Here is a 24,109-nt window from a genome sequence, read left to right as displayed (position 1 = left end):
GCGATTGCTTTTATCGTTATTTAAAAATAGTGTTGCGAATGAACCGATCGGTTTGTTCTTAGCGTTGCGAATTACTATTTTTCGCGTTTACTTTTCAGGGTAGCGTTGCGAATAATCACCATTCGCGATTGCTTTTATTGTTTTAAATCGCGTTTGGAATTTTCATATTATAAATTAGCGTTGCGATCTTGATTTGTCGCGTTTTTTATTAATCAGAGTTGCGATTCAATGCCCAAAAGCTGGCCAAAACGCTGGCCACTGCACCAGGATCATCAAGAAGCCTCTGCAAAGCCTCGAATGGCTCAACATCGTTATTAAAATTAGCGTTGCGCATGATTGAATATGGGTGCACGCGATTTAATTAATAAAGGAACCCTGTGTGGTTCATTTTACGAATAACGAGCACCATTCGCGTATAGTTTTTTATTTTATAAATTAGCGTTGCGAAGGAAATCCACTCACGGGTTGTTTTTTGAATTTATGAGTGGAAAATTGACCCTAACTATGTGAAATATATCCTTTTCTTTATATGTTTGTCAATGAAAATACTGCTTGAAAATTCTGGGGTAAATAGACTAATGATTTCCTTTTTCAGAACGTGTTAAAACCTGTAATTTTTATGAATATATTTTTATCACAGATTTGTGATGCATTTAAAAATGCTGTATTGTGATTAATTGTGTCATAGATTGAATTTATGATTCCAATATATATATATCTATATCACCAATTATTCATTATTAGAGTTGGTAATTTTTACGGGATATAATAACCTTTGCAACCCAATTGTTATTTATAAATAGTGAATTTTTTATAAATATTCTGTATTCTTTGCATAAATCAAAGTTTGTTCGCGATTATTGTTTTAATTGATGGAAAATAGAATGCTTGCATGAAAAGCGTATGCAAATTGCAATTTGATATTTCATGTTGAGAGTTCATTTCCGCGCAGTATCGACATTTTCGTTCGTTATTGCTTTTTCCATACGAACCTAATTTTGTTTTCAATATAGTAAAATATAATTATTGCAATGTATACGTCTTGAAAAATTTTTTATTTGATAAACGAAACGAATAATAAAATCTACGGTAACGAATGAATAAAATTTTCGATCTATTTCGTATTTATCTTAACACTGAGACGAATTTAACTTTTCATTTAATTTCACGCAATATTTATGTTTTTAAACTTTTTAATATCAATTTTTACTCGTGGAAGCTTCAGTTAAAATATTATTTTCATTATGTCATTTTTACTATGATCGATTACCATGAGTCTATCTTGACGGTACATAATTATTTTTTTCTGTGTCCATTAATACACTTTCATTTCAGCTATTAATTCTTTGAACAAGTTCTTGTTACAGGATATATAATCATTGAAAAATGGAATTGGAAATGGTACAGGGATTCCATCTTGTGTGTTCTTAGAGAAATATTTCATACAATTCTATTTATTGTCTGAGTTTATGTTTCAGGGAAACATCGTGGGATTTACCAAGACACCAAGAAGAAAGTATCTTTTCATATTTATTTGTTTTATATGAGTTATATTTATTGGATATGAATTTTTGTTTCAGGGAAACATCGTGGGATTGTCGAAGACGACAAGAAGAAAATATCTTGTCATATCTTCGTTTTATATCGATTATATTTATTGTATATGAGTGTATGTTTTAGAAAACCATCGTGGGATTGATGAAGACACCAAGAAAAAAATATTTCCTCGTATTTCTTCGTTTCCACAGATTGCGTTAGAATATAAGTACAAATGTATAGATTATAAGATAAAGAAGCGTTCTCCAGCGTTTTATTAAATACTACCGAAACGTGTGCGTAAATTTAAGTGGGAATGATTAATATTAAGGTACATATTAGTATTCTAATATGCAAGGTCCATACGTGCAGTTGCACATTTCTGGTTGGATTCTAAGTGTCTTATTAGACACTATCATAATATAAGGATCAATTTAAGGAGAAACAATTAATAATAAAGTACATGTTGGTACTTTAATAATCAGGATTCGTACGTGCAGTTGCACATTCCAATTTTGTGTCTAAAAAACATAAGATGGATTATCTGACATGTATCAACATTTTCTTAGGTTTTTGATCTCTTCATCAGAGTTCGTACGTGCGGTTGCACATTCCAATTTCGTTTCTAAAAAACATATGATGGATTATGTCGTATGTATCAACATTTTGTTAGGTTTTCGATCTCTTCATCAGTCAGAGTTCGTACGTGCAGTTGCACATTTCAGTTCCGTTTCTAGAAAACATGTGTATCATCTCACATGTATTGACATTTTGTTAGGTTCTTCATCTCTTGATTGGGCAGTTCTTTTAGGAACTCGATCTTTGTAGCTCATTTCTAACTTTTCGATAGCTTCTTCCTTAGATAGGTATTCGAATTCCTCGCCAAAGGAAGGGTGGTTGGGGCGAGGCTAGGGTGGGTCTCCATTCGCAGCAACCTCCACGCGGTGAGACCTGGGTCATACTATTTACTATATAATTAATATAATTATCAATTACATAGCAAATAATATGAGCTAATGGCTGCGTTTTTCTTATAGTTTCACATATGTTCTTCGCCCCGGTGTGCGGTCTGATAACACCGATTTCGAATCGCAAATACGTTTTCTGCCATGTTATTTTTTTAATAAATGATGTATTACAATTTAAAATAAAAAATAGAGAATTTGCGGTGTACGTATCAACGAAATACATCCTTAGGAATTTTAATAATCTTGAAATTTTTAAATACTCTTAATCGATTGATTACTCCAATGAAATTAATCGATTAATGTCCAATGATGGACCGTACAGCTTTGATTCCGTTAAAAAATAATAAAATTTATGTAATTTCATTTTCTGTCTCACTTCCTCTTGTGTTAATTTCTGAATCTGTTGATAACGTTGCGAGTGACACGAAAATGGTAATGGGGTCCCGGGACCCCAGAAACTCGGGCCGAAAAATTACATTTGGTGAAAGGTCTATTCATATACCTCGTCTGTGTTAATGGTCTACTCGTGTACCTCGTCTGTGGTAGTACAGGCTATTTATTTTATTTTCTGTATTACAATCATCGATACCCTTCAATCATCGTCTACGATATAATAAATTTCTAAACTTTCAAAGATGAGTAACGTAACAGACTAATATACAACTCATTGTCACAGACATTCGTTCTATGAAGTATGAAATTAGTATTTCTTAATCACATTATTGGCGAACCACAATCTTTTCCAACGTTCCTGCCTTTTTACAAAATGGCCCCTGACTATCAAGTGTTCCACAATATTTTAACGTAGATAGTAATGTTGAACAACTGCATATTCGAAAAATCGAAATAGCAGCTGGATGCGAGTTCGCTAATATTGCACGTGTCATGTCTAGAACCACGATGCTTTGTCTTGTTTTTAAATTACTATTAACAACAGGAAATAAAATAATAGTCGAACAGTGAAATTTGAATAATCGGTTCTTTATTTCGACAATGTTGTCTCGTTTGTTTCGCTTTGTATTCTTCTTTATAAATTCATAAATTTTCATGTATTCCTCGCGTATAATCCGTTATTAATAACTGCGATCGGTTCGCTCTTGTTCTTTTCCCTGTAAATACAATCTCGTTCCCCGCTAGAATGGACGTACAGTCGTTTAAATATATTCGCAATTACTACAATCCACTCGACGTCTATACGCAAAAACGTTGCATAACATATTCAAGTATAAGACAGACAAATAAACGTGCATTTCTCTCTTACATAATGCAACTGATATTGAAGCGCATCTAAAAGATAATGACGCTAATTATCGACCGTTTACGAAATACAGTATAGTTAACTTCAATTACGCACAGGATGTCCCATTTTGTTTCCATGAATCAAGGTACCGCAGCAAACACATTTGATTTAAAAAAAAAAAACTGAATGTACGACCGTTAGAAGAAATCGAGAGTTTATTAAATAAATAATAAGGAGAGATAGAAGACGTTAACATTTTGTTTTTCTCTAGGGAATCTTTTGAATTGCATTTTATCAGAATTTGAAATAAAGCAGGTACAGGCGTTCTAGTATTAAAAATAAAAGGTATTGTTCTTGTATTTGTTATACGTTTCATCGATTTTCCACGGTCATTTATTCGATTCAGATTAAAATGGACCACCCTTGTATACAGATAAACAGATTCTCTTGCGATGATTGAAATATTATGTATCCAGTAACAAGAGTATAACATCGAATCGATCAAGACACACCATATTACTCTCTTTAACATTTTATTTAAGTTCGGCAAAAAGAATTCACAAAATTTCTTGCTCCCTGTTTCTCTTATTCGTTATTTAAACCTCAAATAATCCATTTGGTGCGATATGGACGACGTACTTGCAATAGCTTTCCTTGTTTTTTTTTTTTAATGATACGCTGTACACTACGGAGTACTAAACCGGTCGGTTTTCTACAAACGAAGGAGGGAATAACAGGACCTAAAGTTTTGTATTCTGCAGAAATCTGGGTGTACCCTCTAGCGTCACCAAACGTTTGGCAAACTCGTGGACTAACACTGCGCTACAAACGGTAGAAGAGTAGAAAAATTTATTGCAATTATACATGGATATTCAAGGGTTTAAACGTTTCTAAATTTTTTTTTGTTTTCTTTCATTAACGCAAGAACAAGTGTAAACGCTCTTTGTACTTTTCGATGGTATATCTCAAATACTCAAGTAATTACATACAGCATCCTCTAAAGATTGGCGTTCCGTGATACTCGAAATACGATTCAAAATACACGGTATTCGATTTCGACGATACTAGATTAAACGTATACGTTATTGCTCGTTATAAATAGCTTGGTCGTGTTCGGCCACGCGGAACACCCGTTTCAGCATAAATGATCGAGCAATAAAGTTTTGCTGATTATTCTATGCATCGGAATGACACTATCCATGGTATCAATATTTAACCTTTCTATATACATGGAATTTAAACACACTTAATTCAATAGTATTTACAAATACACACGTGTTCGTATTCGGGGACAGACTTGCTTTTCAGAATAAAGCGAGTTCCTCGCCCGAGTATTTCTGCAATATATCGCCTAAAATATATTACGGGGTCGTCCTCGATCGTTTCGGTTTATCCGTCGAAGAGTTTTTTATAGAAACCTCGTCGTCCGGGACTGTAAAATAAGAAAAGACATGTTTTCCCCTGTTCTAAAACTACACACTTTCCAACGAGGATATTCTTTTTCTCCCTTTTCTTTCGACATTAACTGAACGACTGGAATTGTGTCAGCTATACAGGGTGCTCGACCAGCCCTGGGAAAAATTTTAATGGGAGATTCTAGAGGTCAAAATAAGACGAAAATTGACTGAGGCTTCGTTAAAAAGTTATTAAAAAATTAAATTAAAAAATTTCATATTATTCTGGAAAAATTATTTTCGGTTGCGGGGGTCAATTACAATCATTTTTGGTCGTTAGACACACCCTCGAAATTCAACCCACTTACGAGAAAAAAATTCGAGTAGACACAAATTTTTAGACGAAATTAAAAAATTTCAAATCATATTAAAAAAATTCTATTTAGTTGCAGTGGTCAACTACAATCATTTTTGGTCGGTACACATAATCTCGAAATTCTACGTCGTTTCGAGAAAAAAATTCCTGACCGAAAATCAAATGTGAGGCCAGAAATGCACCCCCGACATTTCATGCGAATCTTTAAAATGTCATAACTTCTGAACGGATAGGGGGATTTTAATGTTTCAAACGACAAATAATGCGTATTTTGGTGAAGAATATGTAGAAATTCTAACAATATTAGTAAACTTGTTCCTTGACCCCCTAAACTGAGAAAAACACCATCAAAATGGTCCAATTTTCAAACAACCATAACTCCTACAATAGAGAATGTATCTCATTAAAATTTAGTATTGAACTAGAGCTCATGGGTACCTACAAAAAAGTATTATACAACTTTCCTGTAGAGCGTCAAACAAAATTACTAAAAATCAATAAACGAATTTTTAAGAAAAATCGACAGGGAATTTTTCGACGATAAAAAAATTGCAAATTATTTAAAAAAAATTATTTTCAGTTGCGGGGATTAATTACAAACATTTTTAGTCATTAGACACACCCTCCAAATCCAACCGACTTTCGAGAAAAAAATTCGAGGTGTAAAATTTTTGGACAAAATTCAAAAATTTCAAATCGTTCTGGAAAAATTATTTTCGGTTGCGGTGGTCAATTACAATCAATTTAGGTCATTAGACACACCCACAAAATCCAACCCACTTTCGAGAAAAAAATTCTAGGTTTAAAATTTTTGGACAAAATTCAAAAATTTCAAATCGTTCTGAAAAAATTATTTTCAGTCGCGGTGGTCAATTACAATCAATTTTTGTCATTAGACACACCCACAAAATCCAACCCACTTTCGAGAAAAAAATTCGAGGTGTAAAATTTTTGGACAAAATTCAAAAATTTCAAATCGTTCTGGAAAAATTATTTTCTGTTGCGGGGGTCAATGATAATAATTTTTGGTGAATAGACCTACCCCCGAAATCCTACCCACTTTCTAGAAAAGATTTCAGTATGGGCGGAACTTTAAACGTTAATAACTTTGTAACGAAGCCTCCATCAACAAATTAGTATTCTTGATTTTCGTCTTATTTTGGCCTCTAGAGTCTGTCATTAAAATTTTTCCCAGGGATGGCTGAACACCCTGTATAGTCTGTCCAAACAAACGTTCACCTTTAAAACCAACGGAAAGCTCAAAGGTATCGACTCACCTACTCCACTGCGATCCTGTTCGGTAGTCACGTCTCCGTCGATCGATTCTTCCAAACCCTTCGCTTTGTTCAACTTCTGACCCTGAATCTCTGGTATCGCGGCCAGCATCACGCTCGTGGAATTCTTTAAATTGCCATACGACTTTTCCAGCTGCTTCATCCTATCGTTCAGCTCCGCGTTCACCGCGTGGATCTCGCTCACCTGGAACATTTACAGTCAGCGGATGCCGTGCTAAATAAAAATTTCATGCGCCACGTAGCGTGTACACGTACTTGGTCGTTCAACTTTTTAACAGACGTTAACACAGTAGTCTTCACGCACTCCCTCTGCAAAGATATCACTTTCATACTAACGTTCTGCGACGACTCTTGAAGCAACACCAACGTTTCCTGCAAATGAATATTAAACGGTTAGCCGCCATTCACTTTTAACTTGAACCTTGCACGTTAGTTTCGTATTTTGTCGGTCAGAAAACAAGCAAAGCGTCAAAAATTATAGTGCACGACATTTACATGGTCTTTCTTCTGATCCTCAGCGACCCATTGCACCGCTCTCGAGAGCGTCTCATTGATTCGCGTCAGATTATTCGTTAAACGTAATATCGCTGCGTCCAGCTCATCAGTCTTTATTTTCGTCTCGTTGGTGGCCACCGTTTGGGGCTTCTGCGAGACGTCAGACAACTCCGATACGGTATTCTGCAACCCAGTAAAATAGAAATTATTATCCCGCAATTCACGTTCGTCGTGGAAGCGATATTAGGTAACCGTTTCGTTCATCAGACCTTGATACTGCTGATATTCTGCTGCATAGTGGTCTGGGCATCTTGGACCCTCGCGTTCGACTCCTTCAGAGCCTTCACCGTGGCACTCAAGTCTTGTATTTGGCTGCCAAACGATACCACGCTACTCGAGAGCGCTTTCAACATGTTCGTCGGTACGTTGGCCAATTCTGGGTCAGCTTTAAACCACTCCTCGACTCTATGGAGATCACGTTGGATAACGGCTAGCTGGAAATCGAATTTACGTTCTAAAGAATGCATCATATATTCTTGGAATTATTTTACAAGATGCATCCTGCTTTTCTGGACAACCTATGAGACCATATACATAGCATATACAGGGTGTTCGGCCATCCCTGGGGGAAATTTTAATGGGAGATTCTAGAGGCCAAAAGAGGACGAAAATCAAGGATACTAATTTGTTGATTGAGGCTCCGTTAAAAAATTATGGAAATATTTCTGGCCACATTTTCGGTAAAGAATTTTTGTCTGAAAAGTACGTAGTATTTCGGGGGTATGTCTATTCATAAAAAATGATTGTAATTGACTCCTGCAACCGAGAATAATTTTTTCAAGGCGATTTGAAATTTTTTTTTTTTGCCGAAACTTTTAGCACCTATTCGAATTTTTTTCTTGAAAATGGATAGCTGCGTACACGCGATAGTGGTTCTCACTCAGAAAACTGTAAAGCTGTCGATGAGTCAGTAAGTAGTGTTTCTTATGCTGTTCTACAGGCGGAACTTTAAACGTTAATAACTTTTTAACGAAGTCTCAATCAACAAATTAGCATTCTTGATTTTGGTCTTATTTTGGCCTCCAGAATCTACCATCAAAATTTTTCCCAGGAAAGGCCAAACATCCTGTACACAAAAATGATAGAAAACATTTAAGTGGGTTGGAGCTAAAAATACTGATAAAACCACTTGTTTTGACGTTGAATACCGATATACAAAGACAGTGCCAGTTAATTCGACATCAATGCACCTCGGAAACCGAACTGTATGTTAATATTTATGCCTCTATATAGCCTCGATAATTGTTAAAACCGGAAGCCCCATCGTAAAAGCTAGATTATCTATAGAATTTTACCTGCGTCGTGAAATTACTGATCTGAAGCTTGAAATCTGACAAACGGGAGAAAATAATTGTTTGGTTGTTCTTTAGGTCTCTCGACACAGAGTAGCATTTTTGCAGGGAATCTGAAACACCTTCGTTGCCGGCGATCGCTGCAACGTAAAAAAGAATTTCGTTTACGACACAAGACTTCATCCTTATTTCGATTTAATCAAAAATAGGCACAGTATGACGATCCAAGGTTGTGCTACTATACTACACTACTGTGCATTGTCTAAATTTTGTTAGTATGTTGCTGTGCTGTCGCTGCACGACTAATCATGCTTTTATATTACAGTGACCGACGTGACCATACCACACCTACACAGCAATACTGTGCTTAGTATAATACAGTAGCAAAACTATATAATGCCAGTGTAGTAATGTTTTTATCATATATTTGTGTTACAGTTGTGTAACATGTTATACTACAATACCACAATTGAATAATCACATATATGTTGCTATACTACAACTGTGCAACTTTACGGGATGTTCGGCCACCCCTGGGAAAAATTTTAATGGGAGAAATAAGACAAAATAAGACGAAAATCAAGAATACCAATTTGTCGATCGAGTGTTCGTTAAAGAATTATTAACGTTTAAAGTTCTACTGTCGATGCGTCAGTGAGTAGGGAACCACTATCATGCGCACGCAGCTGTTCGCAGATCACCGTTCTACAGACGGAACTTTAAACGTTAATAACTTTTTAACAAAGCCTCAATCGACAAATTGGTATTCTTGATTTTCGTCTTATTTTGGCCCCGAGAATCTCCCATTAAAATTTTTCCCAGGGATGGCCGAACACCCTGTATATTCTAGAATAAACACTATTATACTATTATAATATCACGTTTATGTAACTGTTATTAGGGTCCGATATCTTATCAAAACTAATAAACATATACAATGTAATCGTATTTTGTAGGACTTCGGCAGAGGAATGCGCAAGTAATACTAATTAACACTCGTTGCAACATCTTTCTTAAGAATGTTCTTAAGTAATTGACCGTCGCTGTAAATTTCACTTTCACCATTACCGTTATCAGTGGTTCAGTTAATAGTAATTGAGCGACTTAAGATGTCGATCTACTCAACCAGCAAAGAACATACATAATCTAATATTTGTTAACGGGTCTGGCTCACGATCTTAGTGGATAAGCGTATTACAACGCGGTAATCGTTGCATCGTAAGCAGATTACTTAGCATCGTGTTATCATAGCGATCTTTGTACATATTTATGAGCCATAATGTAGCATAACCGGCTAAAGGGACAAAGCTCGTTTTACGCGCGACGTTTCTATTCTGGAACTCATAACGAGCTATTCGATTATTTTTTTTTTTTGGAACGTAATTAAATTGTGTCTAATTTTTTTGTTTTTTTTTGTCAGATCGTGCCAGGAATACGTTTCACGATGTCAATACCTTGGTCCAGCTCGGTCCGGAGAGCAGTGAGTTGCTGACGAACATCGATGAACAGCCAAATTAAACTAGCAGTTGCTAATACAGAGGCACAAGCCAGAAAGGCACTACAAGCTTTAAAAAATCCGGGACAAGCTCGACTTCGTCTGCCTCTGCATTTGCGGCCATTTCTAGTCGATATATTCCAGTATTCCGATCGTTCGTCGCTGCTATCGGTTAGTAATTCCTAGAAATGTAGGTAAAATAAATACCGGGCTCTTATGTAAATATCATTACGTCGGTTAGTTTAATTTAAAAAATGGACGCGTCTCGATCGTTCTGTCGATTTACCAAATTTTCCCTGGGCATTCCCCCGATTTAGGAAATTTTATTCCGATCGTCGCGTATCGAACGGTCCTTCGAGTCGATATTAAAACACCCTTCCTTAAGAAATAAATTTTACGAGAGTCGTGTATCTTTATTCGTTTAATTGCACGATTGAAATCTGAGAAAGAATTAGGAGTATGGAAAAATTTTATGATAAAAGGATTAAAAAGAATGAGGCGATTTGAAAAATTATTGGATCGGAGATAAAATGTGCACGTTCTTATCGATAGATGGTGTTTAACTTCACGCGCGTGTATATAACCTAGCAGTTGACATTTAATCTCGTAAATGGAGCGTTGATATTAATTGTTTTTTGCCGAACTAATTGAAATTCATTGAAGAAATACAAGAAAAATTTTTTTCCAACACAGTATCACGATGCTTGATGATCAACATTCCTTGTACTCCTAGTAAAGTATTATTTTATTTTTATACACCACTTTAATATACACTGTGCTGCGATTTCCGCATTCAACTGATAATATTTTTACACTATATTCAAGTAATGGAACCATCCTTCCCTACTGTCTACACCTCGATAAGAGAGCGATAAGATACGCAACCGATATCTCTGGGCTCGAATCTTTCAAAAATAATATTTCTTATATTTATCATTATATCCCGAGTATCGTTGATGGATTGGCGTGATTCTGCCGTTTAAAATGAGTATAAACACGACCACGTTCGGAACATTTTCAATTATAAATTATTCAAATAATGTTTAATTAAACGTAGTCCGAATATAGTCGTGTTTGGACTCGTTTTCACCGAGAAAGCCTCACCAATCCATTGGCAAGGCTTTTCGAAACAAATTTAAAAGTTCTTATACAAATATAGTCAACTATTTTGCTTCCTTTAAATTCCTCAAATTCTATACAGGGTGTTCGGCCACACCTGGGAAAAATATTAATGAGGGATTCTAGAGGTCAAAATAAAACAAAAATTAAGAACCCCAATTTGTTGATGGAGGCTTCGTTAAAAAGTTATTAACAATTGAATTCAAAAATTTCAAATCGTTCTGGAAAAAATATTTTCGGTTGCGGTGGTCAATTACAATCATTTTTGGTGAATAGACATATCTACGAAATCCTATCCACTTTCGAGAAAAAAAATCGGGCAGGTGCTGAAATTTTTCGGCGAAAAATTTTTTTCAAATCCTTCTAAAAAAATTATTTTCAGTTGCGGGGGTCAATTACAATCACTTTTGGTCATTACATGTACCCCCGAAATCTTACGCACTTTTGAGAAAAAAATTCCTTACCGAAAATCTAATTATGTGCCTAAATCGTTCTGGAAAAATTATTTTCGGTTGCGGGGGTCAATTACAATCATTTTTGGTGAATAGACATACCCCCGAAATCCTATCCACTTTCTAGAAAAAAATTCGAGGTGTGAAATTTTTTGATGGAAAAAAAAAATTTCAAATCGTTCTGGAAAAATTATTTTCGGTTATGGGGGTCAATTGCAATCATTTTTGGTGAATAGACATACTCCCGAAATCCTGCGCATTTTCGAGAAAAAAATTCAGTACGGTCGGAACTTTAAACGTTAATAACTTTTTAACAAAGCCTCCATCAACAAATTGGTATTCTTGATTTTCGTCTTATTTTGGCCTCTAGAAGCCCCCATTAAAATTTTCCCCATGGGTGGCCGAACACCCTGTATATCAGTTATTTCTATCGTTCCTATTTCTTAGCGTTTAAAAAATATTATCGAAATTCTTGTCATTTCGATTGAAAATATTATAGTCCTTAAAGGTATTTCTTCCGCCGTATTCATTTCTGGAAATTTTCCACAAGTATCGAGACATCCCTGATACGGATACGTACTTGGGAGCTACGTTTCCCGGAACTCCGTCTGGAGACAATGTGCGGGGGCGCTAGGGCATCGAGTTCCTTCCGTTTCTTCATTTTCTTCGTCGGCTGACGAAGCGGCACCGTCACCGCCACAGAGTCCATCTCAAGCAACACCGAGCCGCCTATTTTCGCGAACGGTGCCGCTTCTTGCTTGCGCCCGAAACTTTGTTACGGTCACGTGGTCTTCAACCCCCCCAGCACGACGCACTGTGTCGCCTACCGTTCATTTCCGCGGTCGAGAAACGACCGCTTCTCGTTCATCCGCGTCACCGTAGGCACTCCGTACAGTATCGCGTCGCGACGTCGTCGTGGGCTCCGGCGCCCGTCAACGATTACCCCGACCACACTTCATCGTTTCCTTTCCTTCACATGTTTCCGTCCCTATCGGACCGGGCACCTTCTATCGCGACCATTCGATGGCGTCGTTTCGCGCGAACGCGCCTTGCTTCTGAAAACAATTTTCGATTCTTCAAGATTTCGCGAACCGACCGGGACGGCAAAACGTCCGCGATTCTCAGGCAAGGGGAATCACATAACGATTGAAATCTTGTTTCTGGTTTTCGTTTTACATAGAATTTGTTCGCGTTCGTTCGAAACGTGTCTGCCAATGTCGCGAAAAAGAGGCCGTAGAAAACAAAGGGGGTAGATAAGCGGTGACAACTGCAATCATCCTGGCCGACACAACACAGCAAGACAGATAGATAACGGGGCCAGTACAATTGTAACGATTTAAGTGTATCTCAATTCGAGCCGTTCAAGGCTGAGCGAAGATAAGGGAGGTCGGACGAAGTACTAAATTTCACTATACATGGTAGATTCGAACACGTGGGACCTACATAAGCGGTCGATTAAGCAGTGGGCGGATCCAGAAGAGGGACAGTGGCGGTGACCACCCCCCACAAGTTATCTTTAAAAAATGTATTATTCATTTTAGAGTAAGCTGTATAAACAAAATTTTAATATGCGTTTATATAAAGAAGCGATTAACAGGTGGACCGCAGCAGTAGTCACGTCAATTTCCCATGTTAAAAATGTCATCAACGTTTCTTAGAATTTATATTCGTTGAATTTTTATTTTTAGAGCCACACAAGACCATTTGTTTACTCAACACTCATTGCTAATGTTGAAATACTTTGGTAACGTGTACATGGCGAGAAAGCTGCTGATGAATCCTACACAATACCTGGCATATTTGGAAGATTGTGACACACCTGCAGGCTTTTATTTGGCCCGAAATTTTTGGTGGCCATTTTAATCACTTCCAAGTCAAATACGAAGAAGATAAAATAGGACACGGTGTTTACAGAACCTTTTCTCATTGTTTTTGTGTCTAATAAATCTGTAATTCTTTGTAAAGATTTATGAATCTATATTTATTATCGCAGAATATTGAATACTGATTGAAAATTTCGGAAAACCGTGAATTCAAGACCGATCAAGACTTCCCGCATCGTCTGGACTCGAAATAAGGGTCTTAAAGGGGTATTCTGGTCTAGAAGTTTAAGAAAAAAATCGATGCACGAACTTCAATGCACCAACACTTTTTTAACTATTCAGATTATCTGTTTATCGCGGTTCACACGACAGCCATGTATTCATGCTAACCAAGATGCTAATTTGCTTCCTCGTTAACAGAACGGCTGGAATCTTGAACACCGTCAGACCACTTTTTTTTTATACATCTACATTCAATCACACGTGGCATACCTAATCATCATCATTTTTAGTTAAAATAAACAATATGCAGGATGTTCGGTCACCACTAGGAAAAATTTTAATGGGAGATTCTAGGGGCCAAAATAAGACGAAAATCAAGAATACTAATTTGTTGATTGAGACTTCGTTAACAAGTTATTAACGTTTATAGTGTTGACCGTACTGAATTTTTTTCTAGAAAGTGGGTAGGATTTCGAGGGTATGTCTATTCACCAAAAATGCTTGTAACTGACCCCTGTAACTAGATATAATTTTTTTAGTATGATTTGAAATTTTTTAATTTCGTCTATAAGTTTCAGTACCTACTCGAATTTTTGTCTCGAAAGTGGGTAGGATTTCGAGGGTATGTCTATTCACCAAAAATGCTTGTAACTGTCCCCTGTAACTAGATATAATTTCTTTAGTAGGATTTGAAATTTTTTAATTTCGTCTAAAAGTTTCAGTACCTACTCGAATTTTTTTCTCGAAAGTGGGTAGGATTTCAGGGATAGGTCTATTCAGCAAAAATTATTATCATTGATCCCCACAACCGAAAATAATTTTTCCAGAACGATTTGAAATTTTTGCATTTAATTGTTAATAACTTTTTAACGAAGCCTCAGTCAAGAAATTGATGTTCTTGATTTTCATGTTATTTCAGCCTCTAGAATCTCCCATTAACACCAGAACTACCAACCAGTCAAAATGACCCATTCGTAATTTTTAGTAAAACTTGTAAAAAATTTACTCGACTGAATTTTTGGAAATTTACCGTAATTTTCTATAAGAGAATGAATAAACACTTATTTCCATAGCATTATTCATTTCTTCACGCACCTATGGTTTCAATTTCCTTGGTACAAATCAACACACTATAATTGTCGGCAGTTCTATTGTTAAAATTTCCCCAGGGTTGGCCGAACACCCCTGTATATGCATAATATGGTAACAAATAAAATCATGCGACTAAGTCTCACGGTTTTGTTGCAAAGAATTCTCGAAGGATTAAAAATTGGTCTTCTAGACCATAGTACCCCCTGACCACTTTGACGGCCGCTGTCACGTATACGTGACTTTGCGAGCTAGCAGACTTTGGCCACTGTCACGTGTGCGTGATCTACTGTATCAGTCACCATTTCATCATACATTCAACTTATCACATTTGTTGAGGTTACATTCATAATTCCTTATAATACAATTCCTAGCATTTTCGTGTATCTCACTTTGGTCTACAATATCAGTGACGACGGACAACGGGTCTTCGCGTGATATGTGCGGCCATTAAAGTGTTAAAATTTTTCGAAACTTTCGGAGGGTCCAGATTCGAACGATCATATACATATCATATCATTTTGGCGACGGTCGGTATCACTAGGTGGATCACAGTACACGGTCAAGAGACAAAGGTCACACGTCGACGCAAGTCACGTTCGTCGCGAACCTAACATCGCCACGAAACGCTACGCACTGGAGGCCCCTTATCATCGTCTGCTGGAATACCTGACATCGCGCGAGCGCCTCCCCGCACGAATGGCGCTTTTGTGACTACCTACGCCCGCGATTCAAAAGATATAAATTGAACACGTGTGACTGTATGGCTGGCCGAGCCCGACGGGTGTACTCATGGTAAACAATATTACAACGCGAGAATACAGAGATCCGGAACGACCATGGATAACCTTTATTCGAAGATCAGACGATACGGAAATTCCTCCAATACGAATGTTTGATTTCGTCATTTTCGTCTGTGATGCCACTTGGCAGCGGATTACACGTAGCGTGTTGGAAGATCGCTCGCTGGAGGAGACTCGATTCGTGACGGACAAGAGTTTAAGACGTCAATCCTTTTGATAGATAATCGCGCAATATTACAGATACTATATAGCGAACAATTTGTAGTTGGTCTTACAATCACATCTACACGTATACTCTATTTATAATCGGCCCAACAACTTTCAAAACATTAATAGTACTTGGGAATATGAGATTAGTATCGGATAGACACTTACATACGATGATGCTCCAAACGAATTAAATTTATAATAACAAGTAAATTTAACACAAATATCACATAGACATCATACACGTACATACATACAAACATTATACAGGGTGTTCGGTCACCCTAGGGAAAAATTTTAATGGGAGATTCTGGAGGCCAAAATAAGACGAAAATCAAGTATATAAATTTCTTGACTGAGACTTCGTTTAAAAGTTATTAACAATTAAATTAAAAAGTTTCAAATCGTTCTGGAAAAATTATTTTCGGTTGCGGGGGTCAATTACAATCATTTTTGGTCATTAGAGACACCCTCGAAATCCAACCCCCTTTCGAGAAAAAAATTCGAGGTGTAAAATTTTTCGACAAAATTAAAAAATTTCCAATCGTTCTGGAAAAATTATTTTCGTTTGAGGACGTCACTGATAATAATTTTTGGTAAATAGACCTATCCCTGATATCCTTCTCACTTTCGAGAAAAAAATTCGAGTAGGTAGTGAAATTTTTAGATGAAATTAAAAAATTTCAAATCATACTAAAAAAATTATATTTAGTTGCAGGGATCAATTATAATCATTTGTGGTCAATATACATAACCTCGAAATCCTACGTAGTTTCGAGAAAAAAATTCCTGATGAAAAATGTAATTTATGGCCAGAAATGTTGCTCGAACATTTCATGCGAATCTTTAAAATGTCGTAACTTCTGAACCGATTGGAGGATTTTAATGTTTCAAACGACAAATAATGCGTATTTTGGTGAAGAATATGTAGAAATTCTAACAATATTAGAGAACTTATTCCTTGACGCCGTAAAATGAGAAAAACACCATAAAAATGGTTCAATTTTCAAACGACTATAACTCCTATAATAGTGAATGTATCTCATTAAAATTTTGGTCTGAGATAGAGCTCATAGGTAGCTACAAAAAAGTATTAGACAACTTTTCTGTAGGGAGTCAAACAAATTTATTAAAAATGAAAAACAAATTTTTAAGGAAAATCGACAGGGAGAGTACTTAAATTTTTCGGCGAAAAAAAAAATTGCAAACTGTTTTGAAAAATTATTTTCAGTTGCGGGGATTAATTACAATCATTTTTGGTCATTAAACACAACCTCCAAATCCAACCTACTTTCGAGAAAAAAATTCCAGGTGTAAAATTTTTCGACAAAATTGGAAAATTTGAAATCGTCCTGAAAAAATTATTTCTGATTGCGGAGGTCAATTAAAATCATTTTTGGTGAATAGACATACCCTCGAAATCCTGCGCATTTTCGAGAAAAAAATTCAATACAGACGGAACTTTAAACGTTAATAACTTTTTAACGAAGCCTCCATCAATAAATTGGTATTCTTGATTTTCGTCTTGTTTTGGCCTCTAAAATCTCCCATTAAAATTTCCCCCAGGGATGACCAAACACCCTGTGTAGATAACTCATAAATAGTACATACAAATACCACGCATAAAACAAAATGCAGAGAAAATGCAGAATGCGATGACAATAAAGAATTATATTAATTTCAGCTGTTTGCACTATTCACACGGTGCATTTGGAAACAAAGAAAGCAAACGGAATCGCTAATTATGCGTCAGTTGATTATGTTATTATTTCTATTAAAAAACATTTAATTTGACCTAGAGCAGAACCCAATATTTACAAAATACCATTGAAGAAGATAAGATAAACGATCGCTTGAGCCGCGACACTTGTCGAACGAAGCAAGGATAACAGAACAGCTAAGAAAAAAAATTTCTGGCGTCGGGACCAATATGGCGGACTAAGGGCTGATAACGTATCGCCTCTGAAAACAGTGCGAAATCCGTTAGAACATCGCGTGTCGTCGAGCAAGCCTGATAAAAGTTCTCGTTGAACGAAGAAAATGTGACGGTCAGAGATACCGTAAGAAATTATAAGAACGTTTTTTCGCACTAAAATTCGAGGAAACGTCGAGGACATTCCTAACATGCAAAACAGTCAACGGTGTTAACCTTTTCGATGCAAACTCGCGGAATAAACATGTAAAGGCGTCGCAGAGAAAAAACAACAACGATGCGGCATTTTTCCATTGTACTCGCCGGCGAGCACGAACGATGTTTTCGTAGTCGTAACGTAATTCGTGACGGAAACGATAGCAGAATTACCACGTTGATCGCCATTAATTGCAACTTTCAAAATGACCAAGTTGCCTGTCGCGACGCGAGTTCATGCGCGCTCGACCTTCAGGAAATTACGAGCCAGAAACCATAAGAAGACTCGCACCACGCTGTAAACCATAAATTCAAGACAAAGTTATTTTTACTTTTATGTTTTTCTCAATGAAGACACTTCTATTCCCGGAGACTGTATTCGCTTCGTTGAAAGAGGATCTATCGTCGAGGATTCGATCTTTTCATTAAAAAAAAGACTTCCACGATTTTTCTCTTTCTTCGAAAATCGTTCTACATTCATGGATTCTATTTTAAGTTACTCTTCTTTCAAAGGTCTTCGTATAAAATATTTTTTGCCCGCTTTTTACTGTATCTTATTTGCGTAATCGTGACACGTTAGTCATTCTTGAATAATCGGTTCAAGTTTTCTTACAAGCCCACGCCTACTTCAGAAATATGTTCTGTTAGCTTGGTAATCGCTTAATACCTTCTGATAAATTGTTTGTCGCCTTAATTTATATTTTGAAATTCTGACGCGATTGCCTAGGTTTTAAAATCTCCGATTCACGGTTCTTATTTGCGCTTCTTTCGGTTTAAAGTCTGACTTGCATAAGTATAGACGCGGAGAAATACATTATGCCGAGAAACGAATATTAGAGTGTTGTGTTGACAAATTATGCAGGCAATTTACTTAACGGTAAATACGGTTAAACGACAAGTATCAATATCTGTCCTCAAAATGGCCTCGAAAGTATGGCTGGCAATTACACTGTATGCAAAGCGTTTTCAAATTCGTAAATTTCTTACATAACCGACAATATTCAAGGAAAATATTTTTTTTCGCGCGTATTCGTACCATATATGCGTATTTTTGCAATTTTTTTGGATGGATGGAATAGTAAGAGGATAATAATATTCAAGAATGTTATTAACTATGTCGTTAAGCGTTAAAAAAGAAATAATACAAAAGACGACGGTGGAACCATTCTCACGAGGCGCGTTGAATTTGAGGCGCTCTGACGCAAATTTGTATCTGAGAAAAAAAACGAAAAATTTTAATCTACATGAGTACAGCTAGAGAAATACGTAGGGGATCTTCGATAAGTTAATTTTAACGTTATTTATTGACAAATGATTGCCCCATTTTTTGTACAAAATTGAACTTTCTACTTCAAATGGTCGCCAATCACACAAAAATTAATGTTTCAAAAATCCCTTATTTCTCTAGCTATACTCATGTAGATTAAGAGAAAATTTTTTGTTTTTTTCCAGATACAAATTTGCGTCAGTTACACTGTGTGCCATAGAGCGCCTTAAATTCATAACAAATGGCTCCAGCACCGTCACTTTGCACTATTTATGAATAAATATTTTTTTTTTAACACTTAACGACGTGGTTAATAACATTCTTGAATATTATTATCCTCTTGAAAGAAAAACGCTTTACTTCAGGTTTTCACAATGGTCTTACCCCTTAATGAGCAACCAGAAGGAACAAGATTATAAGAATTAAGCCTGTAGCTATACAGAAAGTCTAAGAATACACCAAAGTCGTTTCATAAGCCTTTATGTACATTGCTGGCGCGGCCTTTTTGTATATAAACATAACCTTAACCGTTCAAACTGTAAGTAAACCATGAATTTTTTACATTCAGCCTTCCATCATTCGAAGTAACTCTGACCACGCGACCGTCGATATATTTTAATTAGAAATGAGCCTAAAGAAGAATGGCATTGCTCGCTATCCGAATTCAACGAAGGACACAGCATTTATTTCTAAACTGAAACAATAGAAATCAATCAATTCTTACGAGCTGTATATCAATACATTAATTCTAGGTTATAAATCGCACCGAAAACTCACTCCGTAGATGATCGATGCTTCCGTATACGTACGTGTATGCATTGTCCTCGAATTTAAACAAAAGGAACACACACGCGTACAGTGACCCACAAAAGTGTTCGAACGCTACGAAAATTTGAAACGATAAAAATATGGGTGCTAAACTTAAGTTCTAAAATTAATATAACTACTATAAGACACGAGTATCAAGGTTAGGGACGATGTGTAATGCTTGTGAAACTTTTGTTTTCATTATGTAAGGTTCTTTTCGAAAAAAGAAATTACTGTAAATAACCATGTTGTATTACAGGAAACATGTGATCGATATAAACGTGTTTGAAATTTTGATTAAGAAATACCGCTTTCCAGATCACTGTGCAACGTCGGCGAAGATGCTGACGGGGAAAAGAATCAAGAACGAAGCTGCACGGACTCACGACAGCAACCCCTTTCGTACCTCCACCCTTTTCGCACCGGTCACGTCGTGTCGTTTTCGTACGTCACTGCATTAGGGACACTTTTATGTGCTCCGTCGCGAGACACGAACGATTGGGAATCGATGGGGACGGTTCGAATGAAAACCGTGCACACCTGTCGGTCGTCGAACGGTTTCACCACCAGCGACGGGTCTTCGTGCACGCGGAACTTGACCTACGCGGGGGATAAATTATGAAGCGATTGGCGATCGATGGGTTCGTTTCGAGGGCAACGCGAACGACGTATGGTCGACGTTTTGGATTCGTTAACGGCGGCACAACGGGCAGAATTCCACTCGCGGGGACGTTCGATCGGTGTGACACGTTTATCCGTTCGAATTATCAGCAAGAGAAACTAACGACGAACGGCGCAGACACCGCCTCCGCTGTAACTGCGTGACACACGCGACGCGCGCCAGATATCGACTGAACGGGGGTTGGTACGCGACTGCAACTCTCGAGCCTGCTTGCTAGGGGCTCTTAACGATAACAATTCACCGTACATAGGGAATTTCGAATCGATACGCCACGACAAATTGAAACCAAGCACAGATTGAGAATAACATCGATCTCGGTTCGCAAACTAATTACAAAGATCCCGAAGTAATATGATCACTAATTATAACCTCGATATGTGTAACCACAATTATCGATACGTTGGCGTCTTCCAATCGATATACGTTAGCAGCACTTCTGTGTCTGATCAAATTTAAAGCGGCCGTGTTTACGAGGATTTGCGTATCGAGTTGTTCGAACTGCATTTCCGTATTTACACCTCGAAGGATTCGAATTATTTTGTAACGGAATACGATCTAAATTTATAGCGCTCTGTCGGAAAGAACGAAAATAGATATTTGCATATCGAAGATTCAAGGATATAACGACTATTTTGATTTGATCGTGCTATGTATAAACGCGAACGCATCGAGTTCTTCTTAGCGAAGTACTTGTCCCTTATTTTATACAATAATGTATTACAGTAGCGTGTAGAATATTCAACTATACATATACCTAATATTCGCATGACTGCACGGCCTAGTATCACAAATCGGAATTAAACACGACGGATAATTGAGAATTTAAAATATTTCTAAGAAAATTACTATAAAAGAACTAAGAAAAATACACAACATAGCTCACTTTCTATTGCACTCGATCGACTGTATTATCGACAACAATAATAAATAACTATTGATACTTTGAAAAAGCATAAAGCGTGTAAAGTAAAAGTAAGAAAAATAAGTGTATAAAGTAAAGAACTGTTTGTGAGATTATTTAACAACAATGGATGAAACGAATATTCTTTACCATTTAAACATGTTTCGTTATTAGTTCCAGAATAAAAGCGGCGTAAAACAACTTTTAAGCAACTTTCAAGATACATTTACGATGTATTTCTTTCCCGCGAATCGATAATAAATATTATTAGAATTTTTAACACATTGTACTCTGGCTAAATAGCGGCTGCTGATCGTCTAAATGTCGTTGCCGACATTATCTACAGGGAATGAACTTTCTAAAAATAATGGAGTCCTTTTACATTTTCACAAAATAGTACGTATTTAAAGAAAAATGCAAAGGTTTAATAGGTGCCTGTTAACATTTAAAACACACAATATTAAGCGGTTGGTGTACAATGTGTTAATATTCATTGCCACAAGCGAAGGAAAAATAACAATTTATCTTAATATTATGCGTAGAGTAACAATCTATTTACCTGATTTTATAGAAATATCCATTTTTTTAATTTCCCCATATAGAATTACGGCCAGCCATGACAAAGCAATTAACCAGAACACGATTAAGATTGCAGTCAACCACAGGGATATAATTCTCATATCTGACTTGCCGCATCCGCAAGAGTAGGTCTGCTTCATTTTGACTGCATTGCCTCTTCTGTGTTTCCTGCAAACGTAAAAGAAATCTCTTTAGAAATGTGGATACTAATGACTCTGTTACGCGAACGGTGAATAATACAATTCGTCTTACCGTTTAACTTTTTTCTTCTTGGGTGTAGGCACTAAGTCTGACACGTCGGTATCGCTGTCCGACAGCAAATCGAGAAGATTTATAGTTTCTTTGTTATTCGAATTGTTCATTTTTGTTCGAAGCTCATAGTACGGGTCACGAAGTTAATAAACTGACGATAAATCGTGTCCACCACCGATTTAATAACATAACCTCACTGTTTGACTCCTCGATCATTAAAGGAACTAATTAGCGATAACTGTCTAATATTCAAGCTCTAATTTCTTCGACAACATATTACATGTACCGACTAAACGTTCTGTCTAATTCTCACATGTTATTAATTTAGTACGGTTGCGACAAAATGATCTTCCTCTTCACATACATCCCGTAACAAAACCTGCATTTGCGCATCCTTGCGCTTACTGGCCGCTGACATGCATTTTTCTAGCTTCTCCTGACATCTACCGAAGAAACGGCAGAACAATGAATGCATTGCTGATCATAAGTATTGGCCGTTGTCGATATTAGGACTATTCGTATATAAAAATTTGACCATTCGATCAAATAAATTACTATACGTTGGTTTGATTGGTTATTTAGCATACGAATAATATTGCATCCAACTACAGCACGAATTCATGCTCCACAGTCGAGGTTCCGACGGTTACAAAGCATCGAGTTGCCTACTGTTAGGAGCGTCACTATACAATTATAATTATAATTTATTTCGAACTTGGAATTGTTTATTCACTATCGTTGTTATTTAAACAGAATCAGATCATTGCTAGTCGCTCATAATGATCTGAAATGGTACTGTTGTCAAGCAACAATTACTTTTTGCACCAAAATATAAATTACTATGTCACGAAAAATGTACATAGAAATATTAATGTTTGTAAAAATTGTCATTAACGTTACATGAATGCTTTGTTGGGCCTTCTTCGTACCATATTAAATGGCTGTACGTCCTGTGGAGGACGTTTAGGGTTAAACCAGAGACTTCAGGCTCGGCGAATCGAAAGAATAGTCCTTCTAATGTATTAATTAGCGTGCACAGCACGTTACAACGCTTTCCATTGAAGACGGCATCGCATCCGGTAGAAGTTCGGTCAAAAACGATTTACGTGTATCGCATATGACACGTTGGATATTTATAAAAATCCGTGTCGTTAATCTCCGTTTTAATCTCAGCCGGTGAACGTCGCTGCTTCCACCGTGAAACGATCGCAACGTCCCTGGATTTCGATATAAATCGAAAATAAATTAAACGACCACTAAATAGCAAATTGTTCTGAAAACCAGGAGCATGCCAAGATCGGGGGCCAAAGGGGCACGTGCCCCTGGATACCATGTTACGAGGGCGTAGACAGACGTCCTTAAAAGTAAAACATTGTTAAATTAACTATTTCAACAGGTTATCCATTTTTTATAAAATAACATCCATATTTATAAAGCTATAGTAAATATGGTCATTAGTGATTTCAATGATCTTGTATTATCTTTGAACGACTTTTCGATATTACACTGTAAATGTAGATGAACACTTGGTTTGAAACGTCAATACTGTCTAGGGATTTCAAAGAAAATAATTCATTTATTCAAGCTATTTTAAACTTGTATCGTTAGAAGCGGAAGATCCTATCGC

The 24,109-nt window shown here is 36.7% G+C and overlaps 1 protein-coding gene across 6 annotated transcripts; it reads right to left on the bottom strand.

Annotated features, from left to right (window-relative positions):
- Positions 1-4,659: 4,659 nt before the first annotated feature.
- LOC122400116 lies at positions 4,660-22,865 on the bottom strand. Of its 6 annotated transcripts, none has more exons than XM_043401365.1 (9): positions 20,377-21,213; positions 12,303-12,777; positions 10,111-10,333; positions 8,660-8,796; positions 7,574-7,798; positions 7,305-7,487; positions 7,065-7,181; positions 6,792-6,993; positions 4,660-5,176 (listed from the first exon to the last, which is right to left on the bottom strand). In XM_043401365.1, exons 2-9 carry the CDS (start codon positions 12,429-12,431, stop codon positions 5,106-5,108), a joined length of 1,287 nt encoding a protein of 428 aa, XP_043257300.1. In that variant the 5' UTR covers positions 12,432-12,777; positions 20,377-21,213; the 3' UTR covers positions 4,660-5,105. The 6 variants fall into 6 exon arrangements, with proteins under 6 accessions (XP_043257300.1, XP_043257301.1, XP_043257302.1 ...); XM_043401366.1 differs by having other exon boundaries at positions 20,475-21,213; XM_043401367.1 differs by having other exon boundaries at positions 20,609-21,213.
- Positions 22,866-24,109: the final 1,244 nt, after the last annotated feature.

Source organism: Colletes gigas, unplaced genomic scaffold (genome assembly GCF_013123115.1).
Source record: "Colletes gigas isolate AHSC1104 unplaced genomic scaffold, ASM1312311v1 Colletes_gigas_Sc00016, whole genome shotgun sequence".
Lineage (NCBI taxonomy): Eukaryota > Metazoa > Arthropoda > Insecta > Hymenoptera > Colletidae > Colletes > Colletes gigas.
Note: the sequence above shows the minus strand (reverse complement) of the source record. Positions and strands in the feature narration are given on the sequence as shown.